The sequence below is a fragment of the Nyctereutes procyonoides genome, unplaced genomic scaffold, assembly GCF_905146905.1.
Source record: "Nyctereutes procyonoides isolate TBG_1078 unplaced genomic scaffold, NYPRO_anot_genome, whole genome shotgun sequence".
NCBI classification, from domain to species: domain Eukaryota; kingdom Metazoa; phylum Chordata; class Mammalia; order Carnivora; family Canidae; genus Nyctereutes; species Nyctereutes procyonoides.
In genome coordinates, this window is record NW_026575135.1 from 48,889,491 (window position 1) to 48,909,030 (window position 19,540).

The following is a 19,540-nucleotide window of genomic DNA, read 5'->3' on the forward strand; positions in this document are numbered from 1 at the left end:
ATTTCCTGCAGTAGCCTTTGAACTGGTCAACCTGCCTCCTGTTTTCTTTGTTCACCCTCAGCCATTCTCTACACTGTAGCTATAGTGACTTTCCAAAATATCAATATGATGGATCCCTTAGCTTCTTGAAGTCTGTCAGGGGCTTTCCACTGCTCTCAGGATGAAGTCTGAACTCCTTGGCATGGCCCATGAGGCCGTCTGGTGGTCTAGATCCTGCTTATATTTCCAGTCTTGTCTCCCTGTTCCTCCCTCTGCACTCTGTGCTTCTGCCAGACTCAACTTCTTAGGGACCTAGAACAGGTCGTGTTCTTTCTTACCTCTTTGCCTAGAATATATATTCTTTCTCATACTCAACTTCTCTTCTGAGTAACTATGACTCCTTCTCCAGATCTCATTTTTAGATCAGCAGTTCTTAACCATCATGAATCAGTCTGATAAAAACAATGGAGTCTGTCCTCTAAAAAGCATTTATGAGTTCCTGTGTGGTAATCGTTACGTATACAGTTCAGGGTACAGGAATCCCTGCTTAAGAATGCTTTAAGCTGAGCCCTCTTTTCTAGTATTTAACATACTTTGTAATTGTTGGTTTACTTGTTTCTCTCTCCGTTGGACTGAGCTCCATGAAGGCAGGGCCATAACTTACTCATCTTGGTGTCTTCTGGCCTACCACAGTGCTTGGCACACAGGGGCTTTTGATACATGGTTGTTGAATGAATGAGTGAATGAATGAGCGAGTGAATGAATGAATGAATGAATGAACGAATATCTGCCCTTGATTGAATCATGTTCTTTTTGGAAGAACAGGCATGCATGATACTGATGACAAACAGACATGGAAGGGATTAAAAGGATGTGCACCTAACATTTTCTGAAAGTTCAAATGTGAGCTGGCTGGGCTGGGCCTCTAGGGAAAAACAGAGGAAGAGGGCTCTTGGGTTGACCTTGAAGATGGAAGGACGAATAGGGCTCATGTTTTGTTTTCTAGAAATATGTTGTCAGAGTAGTAGAAATGAGGAAAGGAGCAAGAATGACAAAGCCTTTTTTGGCTCCTGCCCCTCAGGAATTACTGGAGTCCTTAGAATTATGAGATACCAAGAAGAAGCCCCTTTTCTTCCCCCTTTTTTCCACCATCCAACAAGTAATTTTTAAGGGCTTGTTATATGCCAAGCACTTTGTTAGGTGTTGAGGATATTTTGACACATAACCTTGATAAGATCTCATCCCTCTTGGTTCTTGTTTGCCTGGGTCTTATGTACTAAGTTGTCCTCAGAATTTGGACCAAAGCCTTGTTTGGGAATACTTTTATCGAGGTCATTAGTTAGGGTTAGGTTTAAATTACACAGGGATTTATGAGAAATGAAATGCGGTCTATAGTTAAGCCAAGATGCAAATACCAGCCCCGGCTCTCACTGGCCATATGCAAATACCTTTTGAAATGCCAGTTCTGTAATTTGTAAAATGGAAATAGTACCTACCTCCTGGGGTTGTTACAAGGATCGAATGAAACAATGTGTGTAAACCCTTAGCAGAGAGGTGCTGGCACACAGCAGTAGCTATTATTGTGACCACTTTCAGAGTCTGTTTTAAGCTGAAGCCTTAGTTTGGTGCAGTAATTTGTGCTCAGCCTTAAGAAATACTAAGATTGGATTTGACAAGTCTGTGTCAGGTTTCCAACTTCCTATAAGGGAACTTTCTTAAAACATAGATTTTGTTTTTGAGGCCATGATTTTTCTTTCACAATGTTTTTTTTTTTTTTTTCACTCCTTGCTTATTGAAGTCTTAAGCACTTCGTTTAGAAAATTAGAAACGTCAAAGTCAGGTTAAAGAAGCAGGAAAAAATCCCCTAAAGTTCCACCACCTAGAAAACTGTGTCTTAATGTTTGCTGTACATTTGATTAGTAGGAATGATCTTTCATTCCCCAGAAATATACAAATTTTGCCCATATATACTTATATTTTCATATAATTCCAGGAGTTTGCACTTGTTTAGCCAAAGTTACAAAACTGACTGACTAATATGACTCTCAGGTACAGACTCCACAGAGAGGAAACAATCAGGTTGGGCTCTGATTTCGCACTCACATAAAGACTACTGAATCTCATGGTTTTTGCATTCAGGTGGTTTCCTCTTTCAGTCTTTTTTTCTAAGGCCCAAGTTCTTAACCAAAGAATTGACTGTAATTATCGTTTGCATTATATTTATCAACTGGACTCTTACTGATGAACTTCTTAATAGCTATTAAAAGAGATGAGTTGAACTTCTGATTTCCTTGGGTATGTGTTTTTATTTATGGGTCTTGGAATAAACTCAAGAGGGAGATGGTGAGAGCCTGTCTAATGGGTGCAGTAGAAATCCATTATCCTTTCCTGTTTTCCCTTCATCCCTCTGTCCTGCTACAGGGCCCTTGGTACTGAGGCTTTTTCACCAGCTTCTACCAGCAGCCTGAGGGAAGACAGAGCAGGGAGGGGGGGAGGTCTCTGGTCTACCTGACCCGGCAGTGGAGGGAGTGGGCAGGGTTCACAGTGTTTTTCCTCCCTTGCCTCCCTGTCGCAGACTCATTCACATCTCTGACTGTGCTTGGATGGGAATTGTGGATTGGTGGAGGCATTGTGTGCAGCCCGTGAAACTTGGAGGTGGGCGTCTGCAGCCCACACACTGTACTGTACTTTATTTTCTTGGCTCCATTGCCCACATTCCACAGAGAGAAAACAACTACCCAGGCTCTGTTTTCATACTCACACAAGGGCTTCTGCATCCCTGTTCTTGCAGTCAAGTTGCCCTTTATTTCAGTCTACAAAGACACATGTCTGGCCTGTCTCTTCCTTCTGAAATCAGCAGCAGTGTTTGTGGAATGAACTTGGCTATTAATAAACCCATGTGCCATCTAGAGAGGACAGACCAAAGGTTGGGGCCTCAGGTCAGCAGATGTGATGCTACTGCTGCCCTAGTTCATAGGCTCTGTCCTTCCTTTGTTGGATTATTATCAGGGCCTCCCAACTGTTTTCCCTGCCTCTGATCCAGCTTCCACCATGCATTCAAACTTTCATTTGAAAATACCCATCTGTTGATATCATTCTCTGTTTATAACCTTTTAGTGTTGCTACACTTAGGATGAAGTCCAACGTCATTTGCACGACTTACAGGACTCCGCAAACCCTGGTACCTCTCCAGCTTCCTCTTGCTGTCACCCCATCCGAGCCTCTCACTGTTCCCCACATTTGTCCTTTTGATACTTTTTTGCATTTACAAGGTTCCTGCATCCAGCTCGTGCTCCCTCATCTTTGCTGCCTGTGGAAATACCCAGCTTAAATGTAACCTCCTACTAGGATGGCTTCCTAGGATTTGCTGCTCCATCTTCTGCATTCTTAAGATTTAGTATAGAGTAGTGATTATGAGTGTGGGCTCTAGGGTCCTTCTCCCTGGTTTCAGTCCCTGCCTGGCCCCTTCCTACACGTGTGAATTTGGGCAAAATGAAATGCCACCCTCTTGTGCTTCATTTTCTTCATCCATAAAATGGGGATAATATTAATGAAACTCATGGGTGATTGTGAAGATCGAAAGAGGCATCACTTCCAAGGCCTTACCACAGTGCTTAGCCACAGCATTCAGTAAATGTGACTTTGTGTTGTTGTTATACTGGTACTTTGTATAGATCTCAAGGAAGCTCTTACCACTTCATGTATTTTTATATACCTGCCGTGCTAGACCACATGCTCCTTGAGGACAGGTATATATCTTATTTACTTTTCCTGGCCCTGTGTGTATATGTTTACAGGAAATGTTGGTTGAATGAGTTACTGCACACAGATGTGCCATCAGAATGGAAATGGGCAACCAATATAATGGGGAATGCTTTGAATTGGCTTCAGAACAATTCGAATGATTTCAGACCCAAAGTTGGTGTGACCTAGATGTCAGCTGTTTTATCCTCCTCCATGCCTGAATCCCTTCTGCTGCCTCCTGGTGCTTTTATGCTGCCAACACAGGGCAGGAGACTGAAAGTTAAGCACCAAGTTTGTGTCCATTTTGGTTTTGTTTTGGACTGCAGGTGACATGTCCGAGAGTAAAGCCAAGAAGATTGAAATCAAGGATGTGGATGGGAGGACGCTGAATAAGCTGATTGACTACATCTATACGGCAGAGATTGAGGTGACCGAGGAGAACGTCCAGGTAAACTCAGCCCGAGCTAGTAGCTCATTGCACACTCAGGGCCGCCATTTTATAGCCTCATTTCACGGAACTCTCAGAACAACTGATTGGGTAGCTGGAGAGGAAATCAAAGCTCCAAAGAGGTTACGTGACCTGCTCTGCATCACATGGCGTGTGGGTGGGTGAACGACCCTCAGACTCATGCGTGCCTGACAGTGGCCCCCATGCTCTTTGCTGCTAAGCCAGGATACCTCAGAATGAGCTTGGGCCCCGAGCAAAATGTCTTTATCTCATGTTGGTTCAAACACTGGATGGAGGAAGAACTAAAAGCTTGGGTGACCCCACTTCTCCCCAGTTATCATGCCATCTCAGGGATTTGCAGTATGGATTGTGAGGCTGTTAAAATTTTTTCCTGTTTCTATGTTAGTCAGCAAAGTTTCCCTGAGCACTCATGCTCAGAGGTGGAGATACCAGGCACCAGGTATGAACCTCAGCAGGGGAGTGCAGCTGTGAAATGTGTGCCTTTTCCTCCTTTTGCTCCCCTGCCCTCACCCTCAGCCATTTGGAACCTTGAAAAGAGTCAGTGAAGATACTGCGTTGCCCCAAGCTGTGTGTCTTTACTGTGGGGACATGAGGAAGCAGTGGCCTGCTTCAGTAGAGGAGATGGTTGAGGGTATGGCCCACTCTGGAAGTCCACAAGCCCCTGGGCTAAACACAGATATACTATTTCTTGTCATTAAGGGCCTTACTCTTTCAGGGAAGTGCTGGAAATTACAGGTGATGCGAAGGATTTTTCTTCTTTCTTCTTTTAAACATACAGTTCCACCTTATTTATTGTGAGGCAGATACCTCTCCAGTGACCAGAACACCTATTTCCCTTATCCAGAATCCCACCTCCTTTACCAGGATCAAGGCATTTGGGAGACTACATTGGTAATCATTTATCCATTCAATTCAACTCAAATGTTTGTGTGCCAGTTATATGCCAGGTACTTTGTTGAGCACAGTGGTTGTGACAGCAGTAGTGACTCTGTTGCCTGCTGCCATGCAGTTTGTGGTCTAGGGGTGGGACATTGTTCATCAAATAAGCGTACAATTTCTGCACAAATCATGCTACGTTCTTTGAAGGAACAAATCATGCTAAGTTCTTTGAAGGAAGGGATCATGATAGAGAATGTCAAGGGGACTCAGTCTGGATGCGTGAGGGGATCTGGAAAGGGCTCTTTTGGGAGATAGGATTTAAGCTGCAGCCTGCATATGAGTGGGAGTTAGCTTGGTGTGGTGCAGGGTCCTTGTGAGGGTGCAGGCGGGCTGGGGGTCTGGAGGCGCCCTGTATTCCAGCCTCCAGAGCCCGCCTCTCGATAGAGCCTGCTTTGTCTCTGGCTTCTGCACAGACTCTCGGATTGTACAGTGATCTAATCTAATAATCCCTTGACCTTTTACAAGTGAGGTATATTTTATACCCAGTAAAACACATGACCATCCCATTTCTTTTCTGATCTTTTTTGTCCAGAATGGAGCAGGCAGCAGAGAACTCCCATCTCAGATCTAGGAGCATAATTGAAACACCTAATTGACTTTTGAGCAGTAACAGTAATACGCAGAGTAATTGGGTATAAAATGAGTATAGTGCATGTATTGAGAAAATATGTTACATGTTTGACAGTTACATTATCGTCACATTCATATTCACTCAAATACTTTAAAAAGTGATGCAAATGTTGAGATTTATAAGATGCAAAAACTTAAATCCTTTGCAGCTCTAATGAAAAATGCTCAATGTCAACCTAAAAATCTACAGGGGTAAATAATTTTTAAAATCTTGCATTAGGGTATAATTAATAACTTTAAGAAAAATATTTATTTATTTTAGAGACAGAGTGAGTGGTGGAGGGAAAGAGAGCCTCAAGCAGACTCTTTGCTAAGCACAGAGCCCTATGCCGGCTTCCATCTCACAATCCTGAGATCATAACCCTGAGATCACGACCTGAGCCAAAACCAAGAGTTGGGTGCTCAACTAACTCCACCACTCGGGTGCCCCTAATCAATAACTATTAATCATATAATGTGGTTGGCAGAGTAATGGCCCCCTCTCCCCTGGTTCCCCTCTTCCCAAATGTTCATGTCCTAGTTTTGGAACCAGTGAATATGTTAACTCTCCAAGATGAATTTACCTTGCAGCTGGAATTAGTGTCTCTGCTCAGCAGAACATGTGATGGGGGGTTACCTTGGATTATCTGCACAGGCCCTGTGTAGTCATGGGGGCTCTTTAAAGTGCACGGGGAGGGGGATAAGGAGAACCAGAGAGATGTGACCCAACAAAGGCTCAGCTTGATGCTTCCTTCTTTGAACCCTGGGGAGCCATACACCAAGGAATGCGGGTGGCCTCTATAAGCAGAATAGGCAAGGAAACATGCCCTCCCTTAGGGTCCTTCAGAAGGAATGCAGTCCTGTTGACACTTCTGTATCAGTCCAGGGAGACCCATGTGGGGCTTATGACTTCCAGAAGTGTCAGAAAATGAATTTGTGTTGTTTTAAGACACTAAGACCACCCACTCAACACTATAGATGGGGTTGTAGATTGTATAATTGGAAGCAGCTTTTTCTTCCCTCTTTATTGCATATTTGCTGAGGACCTCCCCACCCAACCCCCAGGAAAATACAAAGTGTTCACAAACTTGGGTAATTAGAAGACGTTCCACTCTGGATCCTAATCTCCTGGCTGGGTGTTTATCTTTGCAGCTTTGGTCTAACCCAGTGGTAGAGTGTACGACCCTGCATTCTTAGTTCTTATGGCAGGTAGCAGCGGATAGACTCACCAGAGGACTCTGTATAACCTGGCTTCACCGCTGCTTCTTGTAAAACTACCTAATAGAGGGAGGGCAAGGGGCCAGAGTGAAGATGTGCAGGTTCAGAGGAAGAAGTAGAAGTAGTGGGACGCCTGGGTGGCTCAGTGGTTGAGCTTCCGCCTTGGCTCAGGTCAAGTCCCACATTGGGCTCCCTGCAGGGAGCCTGCTTCTCCCTCTGCCTATGTCTTTGCCTCTCTTTCCATGTCTCTCATGAATAAATAGATACAACCTTTAAAAAAAATGTAGATGTAGCAGTGAGGCAGGGGTTGAGTATGGATGGAGAGGACTGGCTCAGAGCCGTGGTGTCACCCCTAGGGCATAGAGTGCTCTTCCTCAGGCCTCGCCCCCCTGCAGGGTTCTGTTCCCATCTAGAGCGCGGGCATAGGACTCAGTGAGTTCTGTTGCCAGAGAAGACACTTTCTGTGTCAGTCTCTGATCTGTGTTCCTTCCCCTCTAGCAGAGCCTCTCATGATGCCCCCCAATACCCTGCCTCAAGGGTCTGTTTTCATGATCGCACCCACTCTCTTAGGTGGTCCTGAGTCCCACTGTCTGCCTTCAAATCCTAGCTCCATCATTTTCTAGCTGCCAGACACTACGTAAGTCACTTAACCTTTCTGTGCCTTGGTGATTTCATCCTTACTATGGGTACAGTACAGCACCTCCTCTCAGGGGGTTGGTGTGAGGGTGCAGAGGCCCTGTCACCACAGGCACAGGGTCTGGGGGTAGAGACAGGCGGTCAAGCACATGGACTGCCCCTGCCTCTGCCTCCGTTGTGGTAGGGCCAGGGTTGAGGTGCCCAGGACACCAGGAATGGCTGTCATGGCCTTGATGACAGTGGGCGGGGGGCCACCTCCTGAAGGAAGACCAGCAGGTCAGACTTTCCCCCTCTTCTGCGTTCCCGTGTGTCCTTTGGGGTAGGAGCCCGTTGGGGGGCCAGCGGCATGAGGAGGGGCCCGGCAGAGCCCTCAGGGACCTGTGTGCTGCTAGTGTCGGTGACATGTACTGTTTGTCTACCTTGTGCCTCCTCCCTTTAAAATGTGGTTTGGTGGGACTGCCCTGAGGCAAAACAACAGAAAGGGTTGGGAAGAGAGAGTTCAGATCAGAACATGGCTGCTTTCTCCTGCTGTGACAAACGTGAGGAGGCAGTGGCTCCCAGGCTGTGGAGACGGCCTTTGTGGAGGGTTGGGGTACTAGGAGTCGGTGGAGGTGCTGGGGCCCCCAAGCCTGAGGAGCAACAGTCACAGGCTCGGGGCTTATTGAGCGGCTTGCAGAGGTCCACCTGCCACCCTGCTGGGCCACATGGCTGCCCAGGCCCTGGGTGCCACTCTGCCAGGCCACACGACTGCGTGGGCCCTGGGTGCCGGCCTGGCCCTTCCGTGGAGGCGGAGTTAACTACCGTAGCACTGTCACTTGATGACCCTGGCCGGAAGCCAAGCATGTATCCTCCACTTCATGTGTATCATCTCATTTAACTTCATCACCTCACCAAACCAGTATTTGGACCAAAAATGGTTGCTCTTCTCTAGTCGAAGAAGCTAATGCTCCCAAGTACTTAGGTAGGTAGCAGCACTGGGCTTTGAACCTGCTTACTCGTCTCCCTGTTTTCTCTCGATGTGGTGAACCTGAGTTTCTTGTTACATGAATGAATAATCGGAATCGTGACTTAAAAGCTTGTAATAATAATGATGAAAATGAACTTACCTGAGCCCTCCCTGTGTACCAGGTGCTCTGTTGATGGCCTCAGATGTATTCTCTCATTTGATTCTCATAACAGGCTTGGAAGGCAGTACCACTATTGCCTTCTTGTCACTGTTGAAGCGACAGTGCACAGAGAGGTTAAGCCCTTTGCCTTTAGTCACATGGCCAATAAATGGAGAAGTCAAGATTCTGAGTGACACTTTTCATCACAGTGCTAGTTTGCTAGCTCTCTTGTTCATCTACACACTGTCCTCCCTCCTTCCTTCTCTCTCAAACCTTCTCTTCCCTCCCCCACTTTCTTCTTTTTTCAACATATTTCTATTAAATAATGTTTCTGTGCCAGGCCTCATGCCTGGTGTTGGCAGAGACAAACCCACTGTGTGGCTGGGGCTGGGGCCTCTTGCCGGGCCATCTGGTTGGTGGTCTCCTTCCCTCCCTCCCTCTAGGCCTGGCCCTGCCTCCCTGAGATTCCAGGAGTAGGTGCTTTCCGAGGCAGGGCATTTCCTTTTGTTTTTGTCAGAGGAAACAAACTCCGTGACGGGATATCCTCTGCTGTGTTTTCATGTTATCCAAGGGAGAGAAAAAAACAAAACGGGACCTGCCCGTGAAAAATGGAGGGGAGGCAATTTGCAAGCTGGAGGGAAACCCGTAAACTCTCTACTGAGGGTCGTTCCACAGCTCATTTTCCAGAGCTAAAATGCCAGGATGGCAGGAGACAAGCTAAAAGCTTTTTGACCTCAAGCCATCGCGTATCCCTGTGGTGGTTCCAGCTAGCAGCTCCTCCAGTCTCGGCCTCCTCCTTCCAGGGGCCAAACAGGGCTGTCCTGGTGATCCCTCCAAGCTGAGGACCTGAGCTTGGCCTCTTGTTCACCGCCTGTTACGCTGCCCCTCAAGGGAGTCGAGTTGCACGCGAGATAAGAGAAGAGGAAATCCTCCAAAAGCCCTTGTTGATGTGGGAGAGGGAAGTGCGGACAGCTCCCTTATGGATGTTTTGCTCTCTTTTCTTTCACAGCCTCTGGGGGTCTGTGTCTCTTCCCATTGCACACAGCCCCCAGAACCCCAGCGGGTGGGGCCCCAAGTTATCCCTGAGACGCAGAGTTTGAGCAGTGATAGACCTTCCAGCCTTCAGACTTTGCCCTCAGCTTTCTTCACGCCTTCCTGTATGAAGCAAGTAGTGGGAAGAAAAGGCCCTTTGACTCATAGCTAATCACAGCATAAGATCAAAGAGAGGGATCGAGCAATTAGAGAAACCACAAGCCCCTGTTCATTTGAAGCCGTCTTGGGAATGCTTTTGGGCAGGAGTGGACCTAAACAGGATGGGGGGCTGTTGAAAGGTGGAAAACCTTATAATTTTTGCCTGCTGAGTGTGTTTTGTGAACAGTAGGGAAAAGCTATGTGGGTAGCTCCATCTGTGGAAGTTTTAAAAACTGGAAGTATAACCTGAGGAATATGTTCAGGAAATATTTATTATTTAATTTATTCGGCTATTTGTCATGAGCTTGAGAATTTAAGGACCAAACTGTGCCACTGTCTTTGCGGTGAAAAAGAGGGCAAAGGGGAAGGGGCTATTTGTCCCTGGTGTGCTGTCATCTGGGCCTGGCTGAGAATACCATCTGGGGTGGGCTGTACTCTCAGAAACCCTCCTCTCTGGGGCTTAAAAGGCTGCTGTCCCATTCCTGCCTCTTCTCAGCTTGACCTTTTTGGGACTTGGCCTACCACTGAGTACAGTGCATGCTGGACAACATTTGATTATTCCTCCCCACCGGGGGTTTGTAGGTATCTGGTTACCTTTCACTATCTGATGGTAACAGACACCCATGGGAGGATGGAGAGGATGCAGTTGGAACACACTGTGGTCTTGGTACTCCTGGTCCCTAGCATGGTCAGTCACCCCAGTTTGCCCAGGACTGAGGGGGCTCTCCTGGGACAGAGGGCTTTCAGTGCTCAAACTGGCAAAGTCTTAGCAAACCAGGATGATCGGTTAACGTATGACCCTAACTGTAGAGTGTGTAGCTACCGCTGGTCAGAGGGTTATCATAAAGGTCATTTGGAGTTTAAAACACAGCTTTCCATTCCTGGTGTGTATTCAGCAAGAATGGTTAATGGTTGTCTACCTAACTAGCAGGCAGAGACTAATCTGGTCCTTGAATCTGTTTGGCTAGTCTGAGCAAGCTCACAGGTTAATTGAGGTTCCCAGTTTATGGCTGCTTAGTGGGGTTGGTGGCTGCCTAGTGGGGATGGAGCTCAGATGGTCAGATTTGGAGCTATCTTATGGCCTAAAACTCCCAAAAGTGGGCATTTTTTTTCCTCCTTATCTGAAATGAACCAATGGCTTAAAAAAATACTAAGGACATGATGTTGATTTACTGTTGGGGACACAGGAGAATGGAAGAGAAAAGGGAGAGGAGCATGCTTTATAGAACTTGAAAGTCAGCTGTGTGAGGGAGGAAGTTAAACTCCTAGGATGGAAGTGATTGCTTTGTGGAGAGTAGGCACTTAGCTTGGGAGTAGGACTACTGGTGGGGAGGCCCTTGGTGGTTTCTGCAGGTGGGCAGGGATGAGGAAAGGTGACTAGTTACCCAAGGAAAAGTGACTAGTTACCCAAGTTTTAACACTGGAAGTCCTCGGTCCAAAGAAAACTTAGCTGCTTATCCTAGTGGAGGGACAAGGCCCAAGAATGGGCGGTGGGGCAGGTTTTTTGTCCTCACTGGATGGAGGCATTCAGGTATGTGTTGGGAGAAAGTCAGGATCTAGAATTTAAATCACATGATAAAAAAGACTTTTATAGTGTTCTGAATCAAGAAAACAGATATATCTGTAGCCCATGTCTTCTTGGGCAAGCCGTTGTGGATGAGAACAGCTGGAGTCTAGCTGGCCCAGATGTTCTCTCTGGGAGCCAGGAGAGCAGCTGAGAGCAAAGGCCTGGGATGCAGGGGTTGTTTTGAAGTGAAATAGTTGCTGGGGGTCCCGAGCTAAGCTTCAAATAAATCTGTAATGCTCTGTGATTTTCTTAATTTCTTTTTGGAAAGTCACTCTCAGAATGTCTATTCTTTCCCTAGGGTAGGAGTGGGAGGGAGCAGAATTGGGGTCTAGTAGGACTGTGCTATCTCTTCTGGATTTTTGATCCAGGGGGCAGGCTTTAGCAGCTGTAGGAAAGTCCTCCAGAAACTAGAGTGGAGTTGGACGTCTGAGCACCCATCTGCCCTGCTCAAGCCAGTCTTTCCTGGATTTTAGGAAAAACACATGCACACACACCTGAACAGGGAACTATTTCTGTTTTCCAAGATATAGTGTAAATACCCATGTGTTCTGTGACCTTTTAAAGAGAAACATCTCTCTCCTTTTTCTGAGCATGTTCCTTGAGATGTTCCTTATACTTAATCTGTGAGATGGGAGAGAATACAGTGCTGTTGCCTGAGTCTTGAGGGATTTGAGGGTCATTCTTTTGTTCCAGTAGATTGTAAGCTCTGTAAGAGCAGAGGTCTGGCTTATTGCATTTACTGCTAAACCCCAGAGCCTAGACCAGTACCTGGCACACAAATGCTTAGTAATTAAGTAGTGAAGGCAATAGTGGACAATTTAGTAAGCACCTGAGTGAAAATGGTTCGTTACTACAGAGAAGTGCTTTCTGAAACTTGGCTATACATTAAAAACCGAGGAGCTGGGATCCCTGGGTGGTGCAGCGGTTTAGCGCCTGCCTTTGGCCCAGGGCGTGATCCTGGAGACCCGGGATCGAATCCCACATCAGGCTCCCGGTGCATGGAGCCTGCTTCTCCCTCTGCCTGTGTCTCTGCCTCTCTCTCTCTCTCTATCATAAATAAATAAAAAATTAAAAAAAATTTTTTTTAAAAAACCGAGGAGCTTTAGAAACACATCACTGTCCAGACCATGCCTCATACCTATTAACTTAAAATCTTAGGGGCTGAGACCCAGGCATAAGTATCTAAAAAATTCTCCAGGGGTGATTCATTGTGCAGCCAAGTAGGAGACCCCATCTTTGTTGGTCTGCTTGGGCAGCCATAACAGAAGACCACACAATGGGTTAAACAACAGAAATATGTTTTCCTCCTAGTTTTGAAAATTAGAAGTTCAAGATCAAAGTTCCAGTTGATTCAGTTGGTGAGACTCTTCCTGGCTTTCAGAAGGTCACTTTCTCCCTGTGTCCTTACATTGGAGAGAGAGAGAGAGAGAGAGAGAGAGCGAGAGAGCATGTGCACTTTGGTGTCTCTTTCTCTTCTTATAAGGGCCCCATCATTATGACCTCATTTAACCTTTATCACCTCTTCATAGGCCCAATCTACAGTCATGTTGGGGTTAGGGTTTCAGCATACAAATTGGGGGAGGAGGGAACAAACATTCAGTCCGTAAGGGGCCTGTTACCCAGAGTGTGGTTCCTGGGCCAGCAGCTACAGGCATCTCCTGGATGTTCGTTAGAAACACAGGCCCCACGTTAGGTCTATTGACTCAGAATTTTAATAAGATCCCCAGAAATTTTATGTACACATTAGTGATTGGGAGGCACTGCTGTGGAATGTGGGGATACAAAGAATCTGCTGGTGCTTCGGGTCCGTGAAGTGGAAAGTTATGGGAAATAAGGCTTGGCTGTCCTGGTGGAAGTTCAAACTTAGTTGGATAGGCAGGGGAGAGCCATGCAAGGACCTTGAGTGTGGGAGTGGTATGACTGGAATAGTGCTCTAGTGGGGTGAAGCCCTACTGAAGGAGTCTGGTGTCTCAGCATGTCACCTTCTCCTCCAGGTGCTGCTACCGGCAGCCAGCCTGCTGCAGCTCATGGATGTTCGGCAGAACTGCTGTGACTTTCTGCAGTCTCAGTTGCATCCCACCAATTGCTTGGGCATCCGCGCATTTGCAGATGTGCACACCTGCACCGACCTTCTTCAGCAGGCCAATGCTTATGCAGGTAACGGGGGGTTAGGGGGGCTGCACCCCTTCTAAGCTTGTGGATTTAATCACCTGGTCTGCAGTAGACTCCTCACCTGTGGTGAGAAGTGCACTCTCCCATGAAACAGTTGTAATTTAGTTGGAGAGACAAGACATGTGGCAAGATAATTAATAATAGAAGAGTTCCATTCATAGCCAAGTGGAATAGGATTAATTGCCAGACTGATGGTACAGACAGTCGTTTTCATGGGAGAAGAGGAAGGAGGTCTGAGAAAACTTTGTAGAGGGAGGAGTCATTTGAGCTAGGTCTTGACATAAATCTTTGTTGTTGTTTAAGAAAATTTCTTTTTTTGATCCACATATTCTATTTTATAGATTTTAAAATCTATTCTAGATTTTAGAAGTCAAATAGTACTGTATGTCTTCTGATGCTAAGCCAGTAAGCCAGAGACCCCTGCCCTGCCTTTCCATACCACGTCTTCTTCTGTAGGCCCAGTTGCCTCCAGTTCTGAAAGAATTAAAGTGCAGGTTCTGATTTCACGAAAAGCTACTTCATCTACTCTTTACCTTAATTTATCTAAATAAAATGTTCATATCACTATTTTGTATTTATTAGTTTGAAATATATCTGTTGACTTTTCACAGAAGTACAAGATTGACGTTCATAGATTTTCCCTCATGTATACACACTCTTCCTCCCTTTTTAATCTCCTAATACCATTTCTACAACTGAGCTGAGTTATAGATTATAATTAGTTCTTTTTCAATCAGAAATTTTTTTGTTTTAAATCAGAAAGGTGGTTGATAATTGCCTTTTCATGCTGGAATTTTATTCAGTTTATAATCTCAGACATTAGAAAACATCTAAAGAATTCTAATTAATACTAAATTAAGGGTAGCAGAGTCAGTACTAGGCATAGACTATGAGATCACATTGTGCTCCTTCATTGAGGAGTACATTTATTCAACAATGGCTTGATTGCCTACTGCTAAACACTTTTTAGGTGCCAGAGAAATCATAGAAAACTAAGCAATTGAAGTCTCTGCTCTCCTGAAAAAGAAAATTGCCCTTTTCTTTTTTATAATGAGTGTTCCTACCACCAATTCTTGTAAGGAAGATTTTTATAAGAATTGAACAGTAACTGTTCATCAGATAATGTGCTGATTCCAGTTTGTTTCTCTGCTGAAGCTTGTCCTCCTCTTATTTTAATGGGATTTGGGGAGGGAGTGGAGAGATGGACATGAATGTTTAGTCCACCATTTAGCTGGAAAGAAATCTTCAATTTTTTTTTAGCTGGAAAGAAATCTTCAATTTTTTTTTAAAAAAGATTTTATCTGTTTATTTTAGAGAGAGAGCACGAGCAGGGGGAGGAGCAGTGGGGGAGGGAGAGAATATTCAGCAGATTCCGCCCTGAGTGCAGAGCGCAATGTGGGGCTCAATCCCATGACCCTGAGATCATGACCTGAGCTGAAACCAAGAGTCGGATGCTTAACAAACTGAGCCATCCAGGGGCCCCAGAAGTCTTCATTGATATATATCGACCTGAGGACAAAGAAAGATCATGAATGGCCCAGGTAATGGGTCTATTTTTTTTAAAGATTTATTTATTTATTCATGATAGACACACACACACAGAGATAGAGATAGAGATAGATAGATAGATAGATAGATAGAGAGAGAGAGAGAGAGAGGCAGAGACACAGGAGGAGGGAGAAGCAGGCTCCATGCCCGGAGTCCGACACGGGACTTGATCCCGGGACCCCAGGATCATGCCCTGAGCCAAAGGCAGGCACCAAACTGCTGAGCCACCCAGGGATCCCCAGGTCTAGTTATTTTAAATAATAAATTCAGGCATGGTCCCCTCCTTCCCTCGCAGTAAAGCTTCTTCTTCTTCCCCCTGCCCGTACAGATACTGTCTTTCTTCTCTTCTGTGTCTCCTGTCCAACCCATGTCTGGAAATGAGCCGAGGGCCTGCTGGCTGTCCACCTGCCAGCTCCCTGTGCTGTGTTAGTGCCTTAGTCCACAAGGCACTGAGCATGTGCTCTATTTCTTGGAATTCTTGTGTTCTCTTATCAGTTCCCAGGCCCAAGAGCCTCCATAGACTCTCATTTCCCCTTGGAGTCTGTTTTGGACCCAGATGGGACCAGTTGTTAAGATGATGATTTTTGTGAAGGACATTCCCCAGTTGCCCCAATTCTGAATTATGCTGACTCTTCCTGACTCTGAACCTTGACTCTCTTCTTTCTCTGCTGCCCCTTCTATGCCTTTTTTCCCTTCCTATCCCTCACTCTACTTTTTTCTCAAGAGGTCCTTTCTATCCAGACTTTGAAGAGGTCACTTTCTTGAGGGATGTGCTCAGGCTTTGCTTCAGCAGGAGCCAAGAGCTTAGCTGAGGCCCAGGTCAGATTGTGAACATCTGCTGGTGTGGGGGCAAAGGGAGAGTACTTAGATGCCAGGAATTCTCTCTCTTCCCTGTCCTGCCCCTAACCTTATCCTTCTGCATAATGTGTGCATGCATGTAGAGTTTTATGTTTTGTAGTTGCTGATGCAGTTTTCTGAGGTTTGGGCTATGGACTGAAACCCCAACTTTGACAAGGCTCCCTGCTTCTTCTAGCCTGGATTCCCCACACTTTCACAATCTGTGTCTTCACCCTTTGGCCGTTTCACTATTCGATGATGACAGACACCCACAGGAGGATGGAGAGTATGTAGTTGGAACACACTGTGGTGTCTTGGTATTCCCTGGTCCTGATGCTGTCACAGGGATTGAGTGCCGTCAGTGTTGTGGGTGTGTGCATACACAGGTGTATACAGACATCCTGATGAATTATTTTTAGTTGGCATTTATTGAGCTGTCACTATGGGTCACACCCTGTGGTAAGCACTTTATGCACATCATTTCATTTAATGCATGCAGCAGCTAAGGAAATTAAAGCACAGAGAAGTGAAGTAATTGGTTGAGGTCACACAGCTGATAGAGACAGAGGCAGTGTTCAAACCCAGATAGCGTTGACTCCAGAGCCAGTGTTTATAACTACTACATTCTTTGACATCCAGGCTCCATTTGGACATAAAGTGGCCCTGCAGATTGGTAACCAATGAGTATTGGTGCCTAGAGTTGACATTTTTCATTGGAAGTGTGAGCCTGGAAGATGGAACCATGTAGTCACCAAATCCCAGCAACTAGACCCTGTAGACAGATGATCAATTCTCTACTAGACTTGGCTTGTTTAGTCATCTTTGGGTGGAGAAGTGAGAAGTAGGGGTCTTCAAATGGGGCACCTGGGTGGCTTAGTCAGTTAAACTTCTGATTCTTGATTTTGGCTCAGGTCATGATCTCAGGGTTGTGGGATGGAGCTCTGTGTCAGACTCCATGCTCAGTGGGAAGTCTGCTAGAGATTCTCTTCCTCTCCTTCTCCCCCTCTTCCCCATGCCCTCTCTCTCTCAAATAATAAATAAATAAATCTTAAGAAAGTCTGGGATGCCTGGGTGGCTCAGTGGTTGAGCGCATCTGCCTTCGGCTCAGGGCGTGATCCCGGGGTCCTGGGATCCAGTTCTGCATCGGGCTTCCTGAGAGGAGCCTGCTTCTCCCTCTGCCTGTGTCTCTGCCTCTCTCTGTGTGTCTCTCATGAATAAATAAATAAAATCTTTAAAAAAAAATCTTAGAAAAATCTTGCAATATATTCCAAATACCCTTCCATGTTAGCAGATACATTGCTATACCGTTATTATTGAAACCAATTTCTTCAGTCAAATTCAACTTATACTCATAATAAAAAAAATTCAAATGGTACATAAAGTTATAAAATGCGAAGTTAACCTTCTCCCAGGCCTTTTCTCTGGAGGGGACTATCTTGGGTAACCCTAGGGAATATATATATTATGCTTTTTAACATACCTAAATAGAAGCATTCTATACTCATTGTACTTTTCTTAATATAAAATCCTGGAGTTCTTTCCAGACCCTTGTGCATGGCTGTATCTTATTCATTTTCTCTGCTGCATCTTATCAAGGAACTATATAGTTTATTTAACTAGTCTTCAATTGATGGACATTGTTGTTACCAATTTTTTCTTTTATAGAAAATGCTTGAGTGAGACTTATGCATGTTTTGGAGTACACGCAAGTGTGTAAGCAGTAGTACAACTGTATTTGTGGGGTACCATCTTAGTCGCATAAAGTAGCTCAAAGAGAGTGCATTAAAAAAAATGATAGTGCCAAATTGTTCTCAAAAAAATTTTTAGGGTGAGCTCTTGCCTTCTGCTAAGTTGTCAGCCCTCTGGTGAAGGCGTTCAGGGGTAGACACAGGACAACTCTGAGAGCACCACCTCTCTCCGCCCAGCTGCCTGTTTGGTTTCCTGTTTGGAACAGCTCTGTCTCTTCCTGCTGTGGCGGTCCCCTTTGCTTCCTCTGAGTCCAGTTTTCCCCTCAAGGTGATGCCCCTAGATTTTGGTGTGAAACTTTATTCTGAGGTGAGGGAGGGTTGTCCCATGTTTAGAAGCTGACTGCTTAGACCCTTGCCTCCATTTGTTGGGTAGCTAGTGGCTGGGAAAGGGACCCTGGCCTTCTGTGCAGCCTCTTTCTTATACCTCATTATTATTTCCAGAACCGCTTAATCTTTAACCTCATCGGCCAGGGCCGAGGTTTATGGGGACTCAGTTGCTTGATAATTGAGCAGCCATTTACTGGGCCATCAACAGAGCTGGTTGGGAGGGATGTTAATGGGACTCCATTAATGAAATGGCAGTTAAAATTCTTTGGCCATGTTGTTTACATCAGTCTGCCAAAGCTGAGCTGAAAACCTTTTAGCCATGGGATGGAAAAGCCATTGGATTTCACGTGTTCATGGGGAGAAATAGCCTTCTTTTGACTGAGTCATTTGAGATCATGGAATGAAGTGATTGAATTAAAGGCAGCAAAAAAATGTTGACAAATCATTTAAAAAACATGAGCCTCTGACTCAGTGAGGGTTATCTTGTGAAATTGCTTCCTCCAACTTGGCATCATGAAATGATGACAATGACAGTAATGATGATTGTAGGAGTTCTTACCATTTCGGAATGCGTGCTAGGTGCCGGGCATGATGGCACACATTCCATAGATATTACTTCATTTTGACCATGTGGCTGTGAGAGGTAGTTACTATTTTTCTGACTTATAGATGAATAAATTGAAATGCCAGAAAGCTTTAGTAAGTTGCCCAAGATCACATGGTTCGTGAGTGGCAATACTGGGATTCACAGTGAGGCTGCCTGATACCGGAGCTTGTGCTGTGAGCCCACTACTTATTTTCACACCCACCCAGGCTGGTACAGCTTCTCTGTCTGGGGCGGTTGCCTCACTCCTGCCTCCCTCTAGTTTTTTGCTTCTAACTCAAAGGTGGCAAATGAAGCAGTAGTGCAAGATGTAGCTAGTTTTTGGAGAACAAGGTTCTTTTTTTTTTTTTTTTTATAAATTAATTTTTATTGGTGTTCAATTTACCAACATACAGAATAACACCCAGTGCTCATCCCGTCAAGTGTACCCCTCAGTGCCCGTCACCCATTCACCCCCACCCCCCACCCTCCTCCCCCTCCACCACCCCCAGTTCATTTCCCAGAGTTAGGAGTCTCTATGTTCTGTCTCCCTTTCTGATATTTCTCACACATTTCTTCTCCCTTCCCTTATATTCCCTTTCGCTATTATTCATATTCCCCAAATGAATGAGAACATACACTGTTTGTCCTTCTCCGGTTACTGTGGCCAAGTTCAAAAAGGGTGTTGCCTGAGTTCTTCTCTGGGATTTTGATGGAATCTTGTCTCACATTTAGATCTTTCATCTATTTTTAGTTTATCTTTGTGTATGGTGCAAGAGAGTGGTCCAGTTTCATTCTTCTGCATGTGGATGTCCAATTTTCCCAGCACCATTTATTGAAGAGACTGTCTTTCTTCTAGTGGATCGT

General features: G+C 45.4%; 1 protein-coding gene across 3 annotated transcripts in view; it reads left to right on the forward strand.

Moving 5' to 3' along the window:
* KLHL3 (kelch like family member 3) overlaps positions 1–19,540 on the forward strand; it is a 115,594-nt gene that overhangs the window by 35,090 nt on the left and 60,964 nt on the right. For 2 of the 3 annotated variants that reach the window (XM_055302617.1, XM_055302619.1), the window contains exons 4-5: positions 4,050–4,171; positions 13,453–13,615. In XM_055302617.1, the coding sequence (XP_055158592.1) occupies positions 4,050–4,171; positions 13,453–13,615 (285 nt within the window). Of the gene's footprint in view, positions 1–4,049; positions 4,172–4,970; positions 5,084–13,452; positions 13,616–19,540 lie in introns of all 3 variants that reach the window. The other variant, XM_055302618.1, reaches the window with a different exon arrangement.